The 18,563-nt window shown below is 37.6% G+C and overlaps 1 protein-coding gene across 1 annotated transcript in view; it reads right to left on the minus strand.

Annotated features, from left to right (window-relative positions):
* Positions 1-18,563, minus strand: part of CFAP54 (cilia and flagella associated protein 54) — a 243,255-nt gene that overhangs the window by 177,390 nt on the left and 47,302 nt on the right. The window contains exons 16-20 of the mRNA XM_045587640.1: positions 17,854-17,982; positions 17,397-17,523; positions 15,031-15,117; positions 14,817-14,938; positions 779-955 (exon numbers count right to left, since the gene is read on the minus strand). Coding sequence (XP_045443596.1) covers positions 779-955; positions 14,817-14,938; positions 15,031-15,117; positions 17,397-17,523; positions 17,854-17,982 — 642 coding nt within the window. The remainder of the gene's footprint in view (positions 1-778; positions 956-14,816; positions 14,939-15,030; positions 15,118-17,396; positions 17,524-17,853; positions 17,983-18,563) is intronic.

Raw genomic sequence — 18,563 nt, forward strand, 5'->3', positions numbered from 1 at the left:
CAGGTGGAGCTGGAATTTTTAAGCTTGCCTCTGACTTTAAAGCCCATACCCTCCCCACTATACCAAGTCAATATAAGCTCAAGCAGATGTCCTAAAGAGAATTAAAGACACACTATATTTTTTATATAACATCAAAGAGAATGTTGTTGATCATCCAAAAGAAGAGAAGGTAATATTTAAAATATAAATTAGGTAGAACCAAATGTTTGTGAGGAAATTAAAATCTCAAGTTATAGTAACATTTAGGCTGAGTTCCAAGGCATTGGAGATGGAAAAAAGAGCACATCCTTCAATAAATACATAAAAATGTGTGACTTACAATACAGCTGAAACTGTCATTTGTATGTTTGTATTAAAACCATCCTCATTTACTTGGAGGAACTTTGGAAAGAATGACTCAATTCACCATCCCCAAATATCATCTCTATCATTGGCTCTGAGAGTGTCATCTATCCTCTTCAAGTGTCACACTAGAATGTCTGTGTATGACTACTAGTTTGTCATGGTAATGAAGATACTTACAAATGATTCTCTACTGTTTCTCTTTACCATATATGTGGGTATAGCAGGTCAATAAAGAGCATAAAGGGAAACAGCATAAAAAGGAAAAGATCATGAAGAAACTAAGAACAATTACTACATCAGAATATTAATCCAGTGTTCGGTGCTTACAAATAAGATTAGTCAGGCCCTAAAAGCAATAAAAGTATCAATCATTACAGTCATAAAAGTACTTGTGTTGCTTTGCCTGAAGTAAAGATCATGGTGGACAACATACCTTAACATCGGAAATAAATGAAGCAGGTTTCAATGTCACAGAACAATGAGTTCGGGATAGCAGGATAGGTGGAGGAGGGATTCTGCTTTTCTTTTTTGTTGAACTTTCCATATTTTTCTGATACAGATATTGAGCATTTTGTCCTACTTCAACCTTCTCAATTAAAGAATATGCTTCCTATAATAAGGTGTGAAAACAGAAAAATATATTTCAAGAGCTTTAATTTCACTTATATTTGTAGTGATGTTAAATAACGCTATCTTGCTATATATAGTTCTTTGAGTCTTGGTGGTATACAAGCACTGAGTGATTTTGCAGAAATTAAAGAAACAGCTACTAAATAAGGCTAAGTAAAAAAATAGTTATTAAATAAGGCAGTAGTGTCATATATATGTCTAATTTGTTTATCATTATTATATTTAATATGAGACATTTCATTTTTAATCAAAACCTCTGGATATCTATTATCGAATTTCATTGTTCTTAAAAAGTTCATTATACAATCATCTACATTTATACCAGTGAATTGTACACCTACTCGTACTGCAACTTGAAATGTAACTTTCAAACAATGAGACTATTGGTATATGCTGTTTTTAAGTGAATATTATTGAGAATTTCTTCCTCTTAGCAAGAAGAAATAGAACAGTTAAAAACACTTATTCTCTGCCAAAACCAGTTTGCCTCAGTGGATAGAGAAGGCCTGGAGACTCAAGGGTCCCAGGTTCGATTCCAGTCAAGGGCATGTACCTTGGTTGCGGGCACATCCCCAGTGGGGTGTGTGCAGGAGGCAGCAGACTGATGTTTCTCTCTCATCTATGTTTCTAACTCTCTATTCCTCTCTCTTCCTCTCTGTAAAGAAATCAATAAAATATGTTTAAAAACAAAATAAACAAACAAACAAAAAACACTTATTCTGTATACCTGAAGAAAAGGCAATAAAAGGAAAGAAAACATAGAAATCAGAAGATCTAAATGATATTCAAAATAAGACTAACTATATCAGCAATAATATTACATGTAAATGGGTTAAACTCCTCTTTTAAATTAAATTAAAGGGCAAGAGCACTCTAATTGAGCTCCAAAGCAGAAAGCTATGCAAACATTCAAATTCAATGAATGATAAAGAAGAAATAGCCTTTCCAACATATATTCAATAGTACCGGGGTAATTACAGTAGACATTTACTTGGACCCCTACATCACACCAAATACAAATATTAACTCAAAATTAGTTACAGATCCAAGTGTAAAAGCCAAAATAATATTCTTAGAAGAAAATGGAGTAAATCTTCATGATCTGGGATTAGGACTTCATTAAATTTAAAAGCTTCAAATGATACCATCAAAAAGGTGAAAAGACAATTGACAAAATGAGACAAAATATTTATACATATTACATCTGATAAGAGGCCTGCATTTAGGATATATAAAAAAAACTGTTAAAAATTCATATAAAACAACAAATAACCCCACTAAAAATGGACAAAGGTTTTGAATGAACATTTCTCCATACAAGATATACAAATGGCCAATAAGCCCATGAAAAAGTTTACATTAATGGTCATTAAGGATGAAAGTATAAAATCAGCAAACTGACTGAAGAAACAGAAAACTTAAACACAGAAATAATGATGGAAGAAACTAGAAAATATATCCCAAAAATACTTCCCACAAAAGTGTCAGGCTCAACTAATTTCATTTGAAAATATTTCAAATATCAAAGAACTAATAATTCCTATGCCATTTTAAAATTTTCTAACAACAGAGATAGCTTCTTGAATAATTTTACAAATTTATTATAACTTTTGATAACAAAATCTGAAATATGACTGCACTTAAAACACAGAGCAATCTTCTTATGGTATAATATTGAATCATGAAGAAATTGAAAATATGAACAGACCAATAACAAGTAAGAAATTGGTCAGTAATAAAAAAAACTCCCACTAAAGAAAAACACAGAAACGGATAGTTTCACTAGTCAATTCTACCAAAGATGTAAAAAATAATTAATGCCAACCCTTCTTAAACTCTTCCAAAACTTGGAGAGAAGGGACATTTCCAAATTGATTTTACAAGGTCAGCATTACCCTGATACTAAAGCCAAAAAAGGACACTAGAAGAAAATTACAAACCAATATTCCTGATGAACATAGATGTAAAAATCCTTAACAAAACATTCGAAAACCATATTTTACAGTATATCAAAAGAATCATACACAGTGAATAAGCAGGATTTACTCCTGAGATTCAAGGATAGTTCAATATAAATAGGATTCAAATCAATAAATGCAATACAACACATTAAGAAAATGGGGGAGGGGGGTGTGATCGTTTCAGTAGAACCCAAACAAAATTTGACAAAATTCAACATCCTGTTATGATAAAAACCTCTCAACAAATTGCATATGAAAGAACGTACCTCAACATAATAAAGGCCATATATAACAAACCCACTGCTAACATCACATCGATGGTGAAAGGTTGAAAGTGCTCCCTTCAATATCAGGAATACGACAAGGGTGCCCACTCTTATCACTCCTATTCAACATGATACTGGATATTTTAGCCACAGCAATCAGAAAAGAAAATGAAGTAAAAAACACCCAAATCATAAAGGAAGAAGTAAAATTGGGGAAAGGTGAGATGCTGGTCAAGGATACAAACTTTCAGTTATAAAATGAGATAAGTTTTAAAGATCTAAGGTACAGCATTGTGACTATAGTTCATAAGACTGTATTGAACACTTGAAATTTATGAAATAATAGATTTTAAGAGTTCTCACACACACACAATAAAAGTAACCATGTGAGTTGATAAATGTGTTAATTAGCCTGACTGAGGTAGTCATTTCACAATAAATATATCAAATAATCACATTGTACATTCTAAATATATTACCATCTCATTAGACAATTGTACTCAATAAAGCTGGGGGTTGGAGGCAAAGCTCAATAAACTCGGAGAGCCCTTTCTTTAAGCAGGAGAAAAAATACTAATTTTAGCCCACTGAGAAAATCATGCAACACTAAAAGATTCATCAGTAACATCCAGGAGGAGACAGAATGCTACTATTCCTTTTTATTCTGAAAGTTCTAGCAAATTTAATAAACACTAGAGAGAAAATCCAGAAGATGGAGAGACAAAATGTCCACCAAATGTCAAATGCACTTCTCTCAGATACAAAACCCATGCTGTTTCCCCTACAGAAGACCTGATGAATTTAAAGCTTTCATTTGGAAAGCTGGACTCAAGCTCAAAAGAAAGGATAAGACTAGAGACAGGCTCTGGGAGTCATAAGCATCAGATTGATATTTAAAGCTAAGTGGGTAAACCCATCCCCAATGGGAGTGCAGACTATAAAACTGTAGCATCATACTTTTTCCCTGAAATATTGAAGCTTGGCCTAAACTGAGGTCAGAATTAACTTCTCATTTTTTATTAAAAATGGTGGACATAAGGTCTAAAAATCATTAGTCATGATTAAAATTTATCTCTAGCAATACATGGTGTTTTAATTCCACTTATTCTGTGCCAGAAGACCTTGAACATTTTTCTACACTTACAGTTCAGGAGTCTTAGCCATCTGCACAGGACAAACATTCCATCTTGTGAGAAGGGTGATATATGATAACTACGCTTCCAGAGCCTATGTGCCAGAGACCATCAAAAGTTTACCATCAAAAGCTACTTGTTTAAATATATTTTTATTGATCTCAGAGAGGAAAGGAGAGGGGAAGATAGAAACATCAATGATGGGAATCATTGATCAGTTGCCTCCTGCACGCCCCCCTTCCCACCCCAGAAATCAAGCCCGCAACCCAGGCATGTGCCAGGACCAGGATTCGAACCATGACCTCCTGGTTCATAGTTTGATGCTCAGCCACTGGGCTACACTGGCCAGGCAAAAGCTAATTTATGTACTCATGGTGCTTGATGTAACTGTTGCATCACAGAATGAATAAACCAGTCAATCAGGGAGATAAGATGGCATCTGTTATCCTCCATTATCTCCTCTTTTCCACTCATTCAATCAAACTGGGGGGGGAGGGGTCAAAGGGGGAGGGGGGGGGGCGCAGGTTGAAGAAAATGGATGGAAAATAGTAAGGGCCAGAAGCCGAAGGGACTGTGTCATAAAAGACTATGAGAAAGTCAAGTTCCAGTTCAGCTCAGTGGACGCAACCAGCATGGGGCTGGGCAGAGGCTCATTCCCCCATCGACCCTCTGCCACAGACCACAGGCCAGCCTCGGCCCTCTGAGAAGGCAGATATGCCCACAGAGCAGGGCTCCCTGGAAAGGCAACAAGTGGCAGTTTGATAAGAAAGAGGCCAGAGTTGAACAAGGTAAGTAGGTTCCCCAGGTAACTGTGGGAAAATTCTGAGGGAAGAAGTTCCTAGTTGAACAGAAGGGAAATAAAATCTATTATATTTTGGCCCTGGCCAAGTGGCTCAGTTGGTTGGGGCATTGTCCCATACAACAAAGGTGGTGGGTTTGATTCCCAGTCAGTGCACATACCTAGGTGGAAGGTTTGATCCCTAGCCTGAGGTGCTTACAGGAGGCAACGGGTAAATGTATCCCACATATGGATATTTCTGTCTCCCTCTCTCTCTTTCTCTATTTCTCTCTCTCTTCCTCTCCCTCCCTCTCTGAAAATCAATAAAAACGTATCTTCAGGTGAGAACTTTAAAAAATCTATTACATTTTGAAGATTAAATGTTCATGTGCCTTCATTTGCATCACAGGCTGTGGAGACTATGATTATTCAGGTTGCAAAAGAATCAGTAAAAATCAGCCTAAGAAAAGTTATGCAACATAAGGAAAGGGACCAATGCCTTAAAAGTCTAGAATCTAGAGCCATTTCCTTCCTCCGGATTATGTTTGGAGCCTGAAAATATGCCAGCACCACACGCTCACTGGCCTTGGTATTAACACAGACTGCTTTTGACTCCATCTCAGTTGAATAATCAAATGCTCTGGGCTTTCTACATTTATTCCCAAAATTTGCCTCAGTGTTCATGCTCAGGCAGCTAGAAAGGAGCATCTTCTGACTTGACACTAGCAGCTTCTCCCTGCATAACCGCGACCCCAACTGAGATCTTTTTAAACTTCCTGCCATGGGCTATCACACAGACATTTCTCAAACGTGGCTGTTGATCAGTATCATCTATGAAGTGTATTTAAAAATTAAGATAGTCTCTCCCTACTCTAAAGCCACTTAATAAAAATCACTGGCAGCGCAGCTTGACCATCTATTGTTAACAAATGCCAAGGATAATTCTGAAGTGCAGCAGGGACTGGGAACCACTGATTTAGATGAGCAGATCAGCCTCCTGCCTTTCCTCTCAGCCTCTAAACTCTTAAACTTTCAGTTGCCTAGCTCAGTGGTCCGCAAACTCATTAGTCAAGAGAGAGGCAAACTGCGGTTCTCGAGCCACATGTGGCTTGAGAGCCACAGTTTGTCGACCACTTGCCTAGCTCATCAATGGCTCCTCCATACTGGCTACAGGGCAAACTCCTCCACAGCCCTTTTTAATTCTGATTACAACTATACTTTCCAGTCTTTTCTCCCCCTGAACTCTTTTCTCCTCCCATAGCTACCACTCTGTCCAACCTAACCTCCAAAACCATAAGGAAAAAAAAAGTCACTCGTTCCCAGATAATTTCTACTATATTCTTTTGTGCCTTTGCCCTGCATTTTCCTCTTCTTGGACGGTCTTACACCCTCTTCTGTGTTTCAAGACACATTCACACATCTCCTCCGCTGACTTCTTCCAAGATAAGTCCCATGATTTATGTACTCATTCTCTTCATTTCACACAATCTTTATGTTAGTGTGAATAACTATTATGCAATAAGGCACCTGTGAACATGACTGTCCATACTCTCTAACTAATGAGTGTCTTAATGACAAGGACAGTGTTGTAGTTATCTCTTTAGGTTCGATAATTATATTCTGAATGAAAGATGTATGAAATTATGACAGAAGAGGATAATCTATGCATTCTAAGAAATCATGTTTAAGATGTTCTGATTAAGTCTTGATCGATTTTAATTTATCATCCCACATTCAGAATCCCATGGCCTGATTTGAAGTAGGTGAATAAAAATACTAAAGTGTTAATAAAAATGTCACAGTTTCATTGAAAGTGATAGAAGAAAAATCTAAAACAAAGTCTTTGATCTAGGTAAATCAGATTAATTCTATAATAGGACTCAAAGTAAACCCTAATGATAGTTAGAAATTAACACCCTAATTTAGTGAACCAAATTATTAAGATGCTAATAAGATTCCATTTATGAGAAAGTGACTAGGGGCTTTTTAAAGGGAGTTTCTCAGATAGAAAGGAGGAAATATCATCAGAGACAAAGTCCCCAAAAAATCAAGAAAGAAAAATTCTCATGAAACTAGCTCTAATAAGTTGTGAAAGTGTTATCAACGTGGACATGAAAATGGCTATGACAGCAATGACCTAGAACACCAAAGTATTGCAGCTCTGAAATATAGACAATTCCCTAATCAGAGGTCAAGAGGAAATGGGTTTTCCATGACATGGAAAATAATGGAAAATAACTATATCCTCACTGCTATATCCTCGCTGTCCAGCAGAGTGCCTGCCAAATCAGAGGCCTTACTTAGCTTAAAAGAAGAAATGAGTCTTTACCTATCACAGGGAAAGAATCAGCCACCAGAACTTCAATGGAAAGAGGCTCCTCTACCCATTCACAAAGTAAGTAAGTTCTGAGTGTTTTTTTAATGGAGGTTTGTGCTGCAATGTGCCCCAAAATAATACCACTGAAGTCCAAAATATTGTTGACTAAATAAAATCTCTCTGCCTATTGTTTTCATCACAGAATCTGAGATCTGCCTCTTTTCAGAACTTATTCAATGTTTATGAGGACAGGTTGACAAATACATTTGATGATGGCTTAATAGCCTCACTGCAGCAAAACACTTTAGTAAGATATAGAGCAATCTTCAAGGACATGATTAAGACATACAGAAACTATCAAAAAACTGCAATGATAAAGTGCTATATTTACTAGTTTCCTAGTAGATCTCCCTGAGGTATAATCTGGGTTCTTAACACTATTATGCATAATTCAGAAGGAGGTAGAAAGTACATTAACTCATATCTAAGAATCCTGGGAAGAAATATTGCTTAGAATAAAATATGCAATTTATAGGATAGATATAAGAGGGAAAAAATCAGGGAAAGAAATGTGTAGCTTGATAGAGAAAAATATGCCTAGAGCACCAAAAATAATTCTGATATGACAAAACAGAACATTCCAGAGTGCTTGAAGTAGGAGATAGAGTAATAGTAATCTATACTAATATAAGGGTAATATGCGAATTAGAATGGATGTCTTCCAGACAACCATCCGGACCTCCTTTCTAACAAAGCTGGGCCTGGACAAAACCAGGAGGAAGAAAAGCTGCCTGCTCGCAGTCCTGGGCACCAGCGACTGCAGCTGCGGCCTGGGAGAGGGAAAAAAGCCTTCCACCCCCAGTCCCTGGTGCCTGCAGCAGGCACACAGAAGAGTGAGGGACAATCAGGTTGGCCGGGGGAGAGGGGGGATGGTTAGGGGTGACCAGGCAGACAGGCAATTAGGAGCCAGCAGTCTAGGATTATGAGAAGGATGTCTGACTGCCTGGGATCGGGCCTAAACCAGCAGTCGGACATCCCTCGAGGGGTCCCAGATTGGAGAGGGTGCAGACTGGGCTGAGGGGAAACTCCCACCCCCAATGCACAAATTTCATGCACCAGGCCTCTAGTAAAATAAAAATAAATAAAACAATTATGCTCAGTAATCCAATCACTGCTATCATAGTTAACAGAGTGGTATTTAAGGGACCTCAAGATATAAATTTAGGAAATATTAAAGGCAAGAGTTATTAGAACTTCTAGTAACTTCTTCATTAGTTGTGGTTTCAAAACAGGAGCATAAAATTAGAGTTCATGTCAATTATAAAAATAAATATGCTAACTCATAATGTTCCTTTGCTTAAAATTGAAGCATTATTACCAGAATTTGGAACTGCTAAGATCATCTCAGCTATCTATTTGTTTATGTTCCAACAAATAATATTAGGAGAAAATTAGATGCATCATTTGGGGTTCTTTGCAACAGAAGTAACAGGAAAACCAGGCCTGGACAAGAGCAGGTCCACAAAGATAGGCAGGTCTACAGAACAAAACTATAATTGTCTGATCAGGACACACGCATTAGAATGAATAAACACAAACTAGTTTTAATCTTTTTATTCCTCTGCTCAATATTCAGATTCCAAAAAGGTAGCAATGAATTGGCCAGCTTCCATCACTAGTCCTCATCAGGGCTAGCAGGGAAGAAAGCCCCTGAAAAAGTCCCACCTGATTACATCTAGTGGGAAGAAGAAATTACTAAAGAGGTGATGTTCAGAAGGAGAAATGTAAGCTGAACAAAAAAGAACAGTAAACAACCCTGTCCTGGTAATAATTAGCACATAGATGGAGGAGTGGTACTGCCTCTTTCCAATGAGAAATCCCATCTGCAAAGATGTTGAATACTCAGTGGATGGGCTCCAAAGGCAATGATGATAAGTCACACAATGACTGTTAGAAGATCAAAGACATCTCAAATGATTCTAGGTGCAATCCATTAAAATAAACCTGAGATATAATGTGTAAAAAGCCAATATAAACTCCCATAAGTCAAGACAGGAAAATGGGAAAAATGAAGAACCCATAACCAAGAAAATTTTCATCTAATTTGAAAAGCTAACAGTGAACTAGGAAGGTTTGTCCCTCATTCATTACAAGTATGTCCACCTTTAATTAATTTGTAATGAAATAGACACCTGATGATATTATCCAGCTCCACAAGGTCAGGATTCTTTTGAAAAAACTGAAACAGGTTATGAATTATTTAAGAGTTCTGAAAAGATCTGGCTTTTCAAACCATTTCATATTGGGTGACGCATCAGTTACTGATTTGGGGAAAACTTAATTACAAGATCATAATAATGTAAAACATTCTGTAATGTGCACCACCACAAAATAATTTCCAAAAGAAAGAAATCTATTTGTATTTTTTAAGGAAAGAAAGTTTGGCAATCGTTTGAGCCATAATATCATTGTACGCTGAAGACTGATCATTAAGCCTTAACACTGGATAAAAAAAAATACTACCACTGAGGAGCAAAGGTAGAAGATTTCAGGACTTCTAAACAAATATTCAGTACTTGCTAGATGATGAAAATCCTTAAGGAGGATGACTCATAAAAAGTAAGGTCTCAAAATGCATGCTATGAATCTATCCTCAAAGGACATTATGTTTATAATTTTTCTTTTTTTAAATATATATTTTATTGATTTTTCACAGAGAGGAAGGAAGAGTGATAGAGAGCTTGAAACATCGATGAGAGATACATCGATCAGCTGCCTCCTGCACACCCCCCAATGGGGATGTGCCAGCAACCAATGTACATGCCCTTGGCCGGAATCAAATCTGAGACCTTTCAGCCCGCAGACCAACGCTCTATCCATTGAGCCAAACCAGTTTTGGCTATAATTTTTCTTAATTAAAATAGTTTCACTTAAGAAATAAATGGAGGAGGAAGTAAAGAAGACACACTGAGACTGGTAGGAGGTGCAGGGCATGAAACAGGCTGATTTGTCACCCAGGTGTGCTTTTTTAATTGGGATGGAGATTGTCTGTCTCTACAGATGCCATGCAGAGGAGAAAGGGGTCCCCAACCACACACCAGACCTCCATCTCAGAGTCCCAGAGCTGAAAGAAGAAGTCCCTAAGGGCAATAAGAAGAACTAATAAATACAGGCTATAAAAACCACTGCAGATTGGGGCTCAGTGACACACAGACTAATGGAGATCCAGCTGTTCCTCTTAAAAGGCCAGCACCACAATCTGAACTTATAAGGTCCCTCTTCCTCTGAGCTCCAGGAACAGAGCGAGGCTCTGGGGATCATAGACACATATGAGGAGAAACTGGCATTGGGGCAGGAACTCAGGGGCAGCTTTCTTCCAGATGAATGTGCTTGCAGGATCATTGTACCTATGCTGGGACCTCCATATCTGTTTGCTCCTCTCTGGTTATTCCCTAAAACTTCACCTCATCCAATTTACAACCCCACTCAAGCTGTGTGCAGTGTGTTTTGCATAAGGATGGCCTGTCCTTTCTCAGGCTAAAATTTCCCAAACAAGCTACAACTGGGTAAGGGAGCCCCAAACCTATCAATAAAAGACCCAAGACCTGGCACCAGCACCAGCCTGCCCTGCTTCATAACTGGGTCTTATGTGGGTACTTTTAAACCCCATACAAAAAGGAGAAATCTTAAGATCTCTCTGTAACTCCTGCTTGGTGGCCCCAGGCAGTGGCTGACTTTGCACTTCCTTGGAAACCCAAGAGTCAGTGTCAGACCATAACAGATTACAACTCTACACATTTATAAGTGGCACACTCAAGGGGAAAACTCAGTGAGCATCAAAGCCACCATGAAGAAAAGTCCTGCTCCATAGGAATATCTCCTGCATAGCAGCTCTCCCACTATAGTCACAGCTGGTCCTGGAGGTCAATTCTTCCCAACAGCACCAACAGCAATCAAGTCTCAACTATAAGACCGTGCTCACAGCCCATAAATGTGTACACTTAGAGTGCTCAACTTAGGTAACTGGGGAGGCTGAGCCACTGGGCCCTATAGTACACCTACTACACAAAGCCACTCTACCAACTCAAGGACACATAGCAGCTCTACCCAATACATAGAAGCAAACACAGGGAAGCAGCCAAAATGCAGAGACAAATAAACATGTCACAAATGAAAGAAATGGAAGAAAGAAAACTACTGGATATAGAGTTCAAAACCACAATTATAAGGTTACTCAAGAATCTACTAGAAACCTCCCAAAAAATGAAAAAGGATCAATCAGAAATTGATCATACAGTGACTGAAATAAAAAATAATATGCAGGGATTCAAGAGTAGAGTAGATGATTCTGAGAATCAAATCAATGATTTGAAATATGAATTACCAAAACACCCAACAAGAAGAGAAAAAAGAAAAAAAAAATCCAAAAATATGAAGATAATGTAAGGAGCCTCTGGGACAACTTCAAGCGTACCAACGTTTGCATTATGGGGGTGCCAGAAGAAGAGAGAGATCAAGATATTGAAAAGCAATTTGTAGAAATAATGAAAGAAAACCTCCCCTACCTGGTGGAAAAAAAATAGACTTACAAGTCCAGGAAGCACAGAGAATCCCAAACAAGAGGAACCCAAAGAGGACCACACCAAAACACATCATCATTAAAATTCCAAGGGCTAACGACAAAGAGAGAATATTAAAATCAGCAAGAGAAAAGCAGTTAGTTACCCACAAGGGAATACCCATACCATTGTCAAATTGAAAGTTAGATAAAGAGCTTCATGGACTAGAAAAAACTAAAGGAGTTCATCACCACCAATTCAGTATTATATAAAATGTTGAAGGGTGTTGAAGAAGAAGAAGAAGAAGGAGAAGAAGAAGAAGAAGAAGAAGAAGAAGAAGAAGAAGAAAATGAACAACAAAATTGCAACAAATACATACCTATCAACAATTGAATATAAAAATAAATGAATAAGTAATTTAATGAATAGAAAAATACTGTGAATAAAATAGAATCAGAGACATGGAAATGGAACAGACTGATGATTCTAAGAGGGAAGGGAAGTGAGAGGGTAGGAAGAGACTAAACAAAAATTTTACATGCATATATGCATTACCTATGGATACAGACAATAGAGTGGGGATGGTCTGGGACTGGAGGCAGGAAATGGAAGAAAAAAAAGAGGGACATCTATAATAATCTCAACAATAAAGATTAAAAAATAAATAGTTGGTGAAAATCCTTAAGGAGGATGACTCAGAAAGGAAGAAAAGGAAAAGATGCACAAGGAGAATGTGGAAACTTCAGACTTCCCACATCTCCAGTGTGTTCCCTAATCTCAGTGGTAGGAAGACAGAGCTTTCCTTTAAGAAAAAAATCCAACCCTATACAAAACTCTTCTGTTCCAAATAGTCTGCTGTCACAGCTACTAAAAATATCACACCAAGCCATGGCCAGTGTTGCTAAGTAGTTAGAGCATTGGACCATGCACCAAAGGGTCTTGATTTGATTCCCAGTCAAGAGAATGTGCTTGAGTTGCACAATGGATCCACGGTCCAGACGAATGTGTGCAGGAGGCAACCAATCAATGTGTCTCTCTCACATCCACTCTTTCTTAAAAATCAATGGGAAAAAAACATCCTCAGGTCAGGAGTACCCAATAATAAATAAATAAATAATAAAATAAAATACCACGCCAAGATAATGCCCCACCACCATGCTTATAAAAAATTCAGACTTTAATCTCAGCTAGGACTTCATCGTTCTGTCATTTCTTTAAGTTGGAGTCACCTCTCTCTCATCCATACCTCTCCACTCTCCAATCATTATTACTCTCCTCAATCCAACTATCCACCCTCACTCACTATTCTTGGCAGATATTTTTGCTTCCTACTTTATCAGATGATTGAGGTAAAAGGATATCAACTCAACTCTGCCTCTGCCAACAGACTTAATTAAACATGTATCTGTTCTTTTCACCTTCCCTTCTGTATCAGAGGCCACCCTCCATTTAAAATGATTCATTTTATCTGTGCTTTCAGTCTCATCCTCCTTCCCTCTTCTATTAGACTCCACTTTATATATTAACCATTCTGTCATATCTTCAATTTCTCTCCTTCTGGGTTTTCATTCTTATCATGTAAATATGCTAAAATTTCTCTCTAAAATGCTTCTTAACTCTGCATCTTCCCCCTAACATTGACCTACATTTTCTTTCCCTTATCAGCCAATCTACTTGTAGCATTATTCTCTGCCTCATCATGTGCCATTCACTCAGACAATACAACCAAATTTGTGTGGATAATGCAAAGGGGAATGGGAAGATATAAAAGGTTCCATAACTTGAAAAGTTATTTCCCTCATGAATTTAAACTCTAAAATCAATATATAATGAGTAAGCAAAAAGACAGAATAATTTCCAGGCCAGAATGAGACAAGATAATTGGTTCATAAATTAGCAATATCCAATTGAAGAGATGGTATTTTAATTCCATAGAATGAACTGCATTATGCTGGTACAGTGTCACTTAAATTCTACAAATTCCCTTATTTTGAATTCTTCAGATTTCATTTGACTTCCCATGCCAAGTTGCACCTACAGAGCAATCTATACAGAAAGCAAATTTCTTATTTCAGGAGAGTTCAGGACTGGAGATATACAGGCTGTGGCAAAAGTAGGTTTACAGTTGTATGTGAAACACACAGTTTATTCATTATCTTCATTATGTTCATTATATTCATTAAGTAATTATTATTATTTATTAATTACTAGAGGCCCAGTACAAGAATTCATGCACCAGTGGGGTCCCTCGGCCTGCTGTGAGATTGGGCTGAAACTGGCTCTCTGACATCCCCTGGGGGATCCCAGATTATGAGAGGGCACAGGCAAGGCCAAGGACCCCACCAGTGCATGACTGGGGCCAGAGAGGGACACGGGAGGTTGGCCAGCTGGAGAGGGACTGCAGGAGGGCTCCACTGCATGTCTGACCCATCTCACTCAGTCTCCCTTAGTCATGATCTGCTAGACCCCACCAGTAAGCTAACCTACCAGTCAGAGCATCTGGTGGTCAATGCACATCATAGCAACCAAGCAGTTGATTGGCCTTAGCAAATCATTGGCATATTATGCTTTGATTGGTTGAACAGATGACTAGATGATCAGTTAGCATATTAGGCTTTTATTATATAGGATTGTATTCTTTTCCATATGAACAACTATAAACCTACTTTTGCTCAAGACTGTTTCTTCTCAGATCACTAGATTTGGTAAACCTGAAGTTTCATAATTAATGTTAAGGACAACACATTATTTTTAGGAAAGGGAAGTAAATCATTCACTTAACAGAAGTTGTATGTCAAGACTAAAAGAAGCAAGGATATATTGTTACCATCAAAAGGTTATGTGAAGAGGTAGAGGTTGCATCTTTCTCAAATATTAGAAGCGCTTTCTTCATCAAATAAATTGCTTTAGATAGCTTATTCTTCCTTATTTTATTCATTACACTGACTTCTGAAACAGTAATCAAACACATTATCAAAAAGGTAACATAAAAACTATCTTTACAAATTTTTGGAAAGACAGGTCATCCCAGTTTTAATTACCTGTAAAACAATCAATGTGTTCAGGTTGTTTTAGTTTTTCTGGAATTTTGGTAGATATATTTTTGCTAACGGTTGGAATCTGAAAAACTGAAGAGGAAGAAGGAGACTGCCATTATAATTAAGCTCATATTCAAGAAAGGAAATATTTTCTAAACATCTACATTAATAAAAAAGAAACATGTAAATTGACCATACCTCCACTACACGGACAAGCCATGCCCACAATCCAATCAGGAGCAAGCATGCAAATTAACCAAACCAAGATGGCTGCAGACATAGAAAACAGGAGGGAGGCTTGGGTTTCCCCAGCGATGGAGGAAGCCAAGCTTTCTGCCCACTCTGGCCAGCCCTGTCCTCTGCCTAAGGCTACAAAGTTTCAATTATAGAGGATAAATAAATCCCAACAAAAATGGTGGCGACCACAGAGCTGGAGAGAGCAGGAGGCTTGGGTTTCCCCCAGTGATGGAGGAAGCCAAGCTTCCTAGCCAGCCTTGGCCTCCACTCAAGGCTATGAAGTTTCAATTATAGAAGATAAATAAATCCCAGGTACCAGGACCTCTCTGCTTGGGTCGTTTGGGGGCATGGCCAGCCTGCAAACCACCACAGCCCCCTTACCCAGGCTGCCCACACCCCAAGGGAAAACTAGACAGCCCCCACCCATGCACCAGGCCTCTATCCTATCTAATAAAAGAGTAATATGCAAATTGATTATCACTCCAATGCACAAGATGGCCTCCACAAGATGGCCAAAAGGGAAGGGCAGTTTGGAGGGACCAGGCCTATAAGGGAGGGTAGTTGTGGGCAATCAAGCCTGCAGGGGAGGACAGTTAGGGGTGACCAGGCCTGCAGGGGAAGGCAGTTAGGGGCAAACAGGCTCTCAGGGGAGCAGTTAGGCATCAATCAGGCTGGAGGGGAGTAGTTAGTGGATGATCAGGCTGGCAGGCAGAAGTGATTAGGGGCAATCAGGAAGGCAGGCAGGTGAGCATTTGGGAGCCAGCAGTCCTGGATTGTGAGAGGGATCCCAGATTGGAGAGGGTGCAGGCTGAGCTGAGGAACACCCTCCACCCCCCATTTCACCCCCGTGCACAAATTTCATGCACCAGGCCTCTAGCTGAAGAATAGTTATCTATTTGTAAAACACTATGTTATTTTTATCCATCAAAAGATAAAAATTCAAACAAATATACTATAGTGCAGTTTTACTGATCTTATATTTGCCACAGTTTATGTAAGGACATAAGAATTTTCAAATTACTTCTAACTCAAAAATATGCTTTTTCTATTTCATATAAATAAAATCATCTTTAATATTGATAAAAAGATCTAATATACTATTTAGCTGTATGTATGATATGCTTCTGAATGCTTTAGACAGAGATCAGAAGTCATAATAGGCTACAACACTTAGTTCTATCTTTAATTACTCAATAAGTTAAAATGGAGAAAGGTAGTTATATTAATAGTGGCTATATAATCATATCAAGAGTAAGATGGCTTTATCAAAATTTAATCCTAAACAGAAGAGTTTCTAGGCCTAATGGTACTAAATCTTATTTTGAGACTCAAGTAAACACGTTATTTGTATTATTGCTGGCACATTTTCTTAAAGCTATTCTTGTCAAAACAACTTAAATTCAAATCACCTGTCCTCTGTCGGAGATGTCTTTCTCAGTTTTTCATTATCTTTCAGGGTAAAGTATAAACCCATTAGCCCTTCAAGACCTATCTGTGATCTACCTCCCTAGACATATCTGTTATTCCCTGTGCGCTTTATCCAGCCATGAGAATTCCAGTCATTCCTAGAATTGCTCCTTACAACTGCTTGCTTCCACCTTGCTCAAGATTACTTTCTCTCTCCAAAATTGTGGCCTCCTTTCAATCTTCTTCATAAAACTAGTATTTACTAGCTTCCTAGGTAGTCATCCCTGACTTTCTTATTCCACATGGATACTCATCTTTTGTGTGCCCACAACTAAAACTTTGAACCCACTTCTATCACATTTAGTAATCGCCCTCATTGTAACTGGCTTATCTATAAGCTCAAAAGTAGAGGCTGGGTGTCTCATATGTGACAAGCCTATCATGATTCTTGGATTTTGGTAGGCACTCAATAAATGGTCATTTCATTGATTTCATAAAATACCAATAATTTACAATAGCTCAAATAAACAATTTTTATAAGTTTACTAGCTTATTAGCTATGCAAGGTGTAAAGAATAATAAAAGCTATCTATTGATATTTACTGGAGAAGTAAGAAAAAACAAAATAATAAATACCCAGTTGACAAGAACATAATTTACCAATTTTAATTTTAAACTTAGCTTAAAACTGATTCAGAACAAACTGTTTGCTTTGATGACTATACCGTCCAGTTGGTCAAGAAGCACAACAGCTATTTGATGCTGAGCTTGAATTAATTCAAGATGTAAATCCATGATGAAATTATTTGGTGTGATTGGTTTGGCAATGTCTCCATCTGTATCCTGGGTGTACTTTGATAGAGTTGAAGTAAAAATAAAAAAGAAACATAGTGACAAAAACATACTAATAATAGTTCTACCCTATGAGCACGCAAGTTATTTTACTCCTAGCCATTAAGTCCTCCTCATTCTCAACCCATTACACTCTGGCTTATAAATTCATCTTTAATGACAAATACAAAGACTCCTCACTCTTCTTGATTTCTTCTGGGATGAGGGGATTGAATATGTTCCTGGCTTATGAAAGGGAAGCCACCACAAATCATGCTTTCTTATCTATTTGCAAGGCCAGCCCTCATCCCAGTTAAGTAAAACTTAAATCTATGAGTTTCCCATTCTTACCTTGATATAGCAATGATCAAACACTGATAATCCATTTGGCAAAGTAGCTAACATGCAATTGACATTTATTGCACGGATTGCTTTGTCAAGAAGTTCATAAGCCAAATATAACTGTTCCAAGGGTTTTTTCTAAAGTGGTTTTATAAATAAAAAAGAAAAAGAAAAGTTGAGAAAAATTCATATGCAACATTTCTAAACTTCTTTTAGCAATAATTCAAAACCAAGCAACAAATTAAATAGTCTATCCAATATCAACAGTATTATAGTTATTATTAAGTATATTTGCCTTTTGATTAAATATGGAGTATTATTAATAAAGGTAAAGTAATGAATACATCTCATCCTTTTTTCCCAAATACAAATTAGATTTCACAAACATGTACATAGCTTCCTTTCATGGTTTTCAGAATTCTGATTGTATTTTGTCAAATGCTTTTATTACATCTCTTTAACTAGTGGGATGCATACTTTTTTTTCCCTTTTATCTGCTAATGTGATGTATTGTGTTATATATTTTCTAATGTTAAATCATCCTTGCATTCCTAAAATATACACAATTTGGTTAAATATATCCATTCAAGATATGTAATATATGCCCCTCCCCTTCTTGAATGGAGATACAAGAACCACAGGCTCACAAGAAAGGTTAAATTCAAGAGATGGAAGTGCTGTCCACAGTACCCTTTTTATAGAAATCTGGCTCAACCAAG

This window comes from Pipistrellus kuhlii, unplaced genomic scaffold (genome assembly GCF_014108245.1).
Source record: "Pipistrellus kuhlii isolate mPipKuh1 unplaced genomic scaffold, mPipKuh1.p scaffold_m20_p_3, whole genome shotgun sequence".
NCBI lineage: Eukaryota > Metazoa > Chordata > Mammalia > Chiroptera > Vespertilionidae > Pipistrellus > Pipistrellus kuhlii.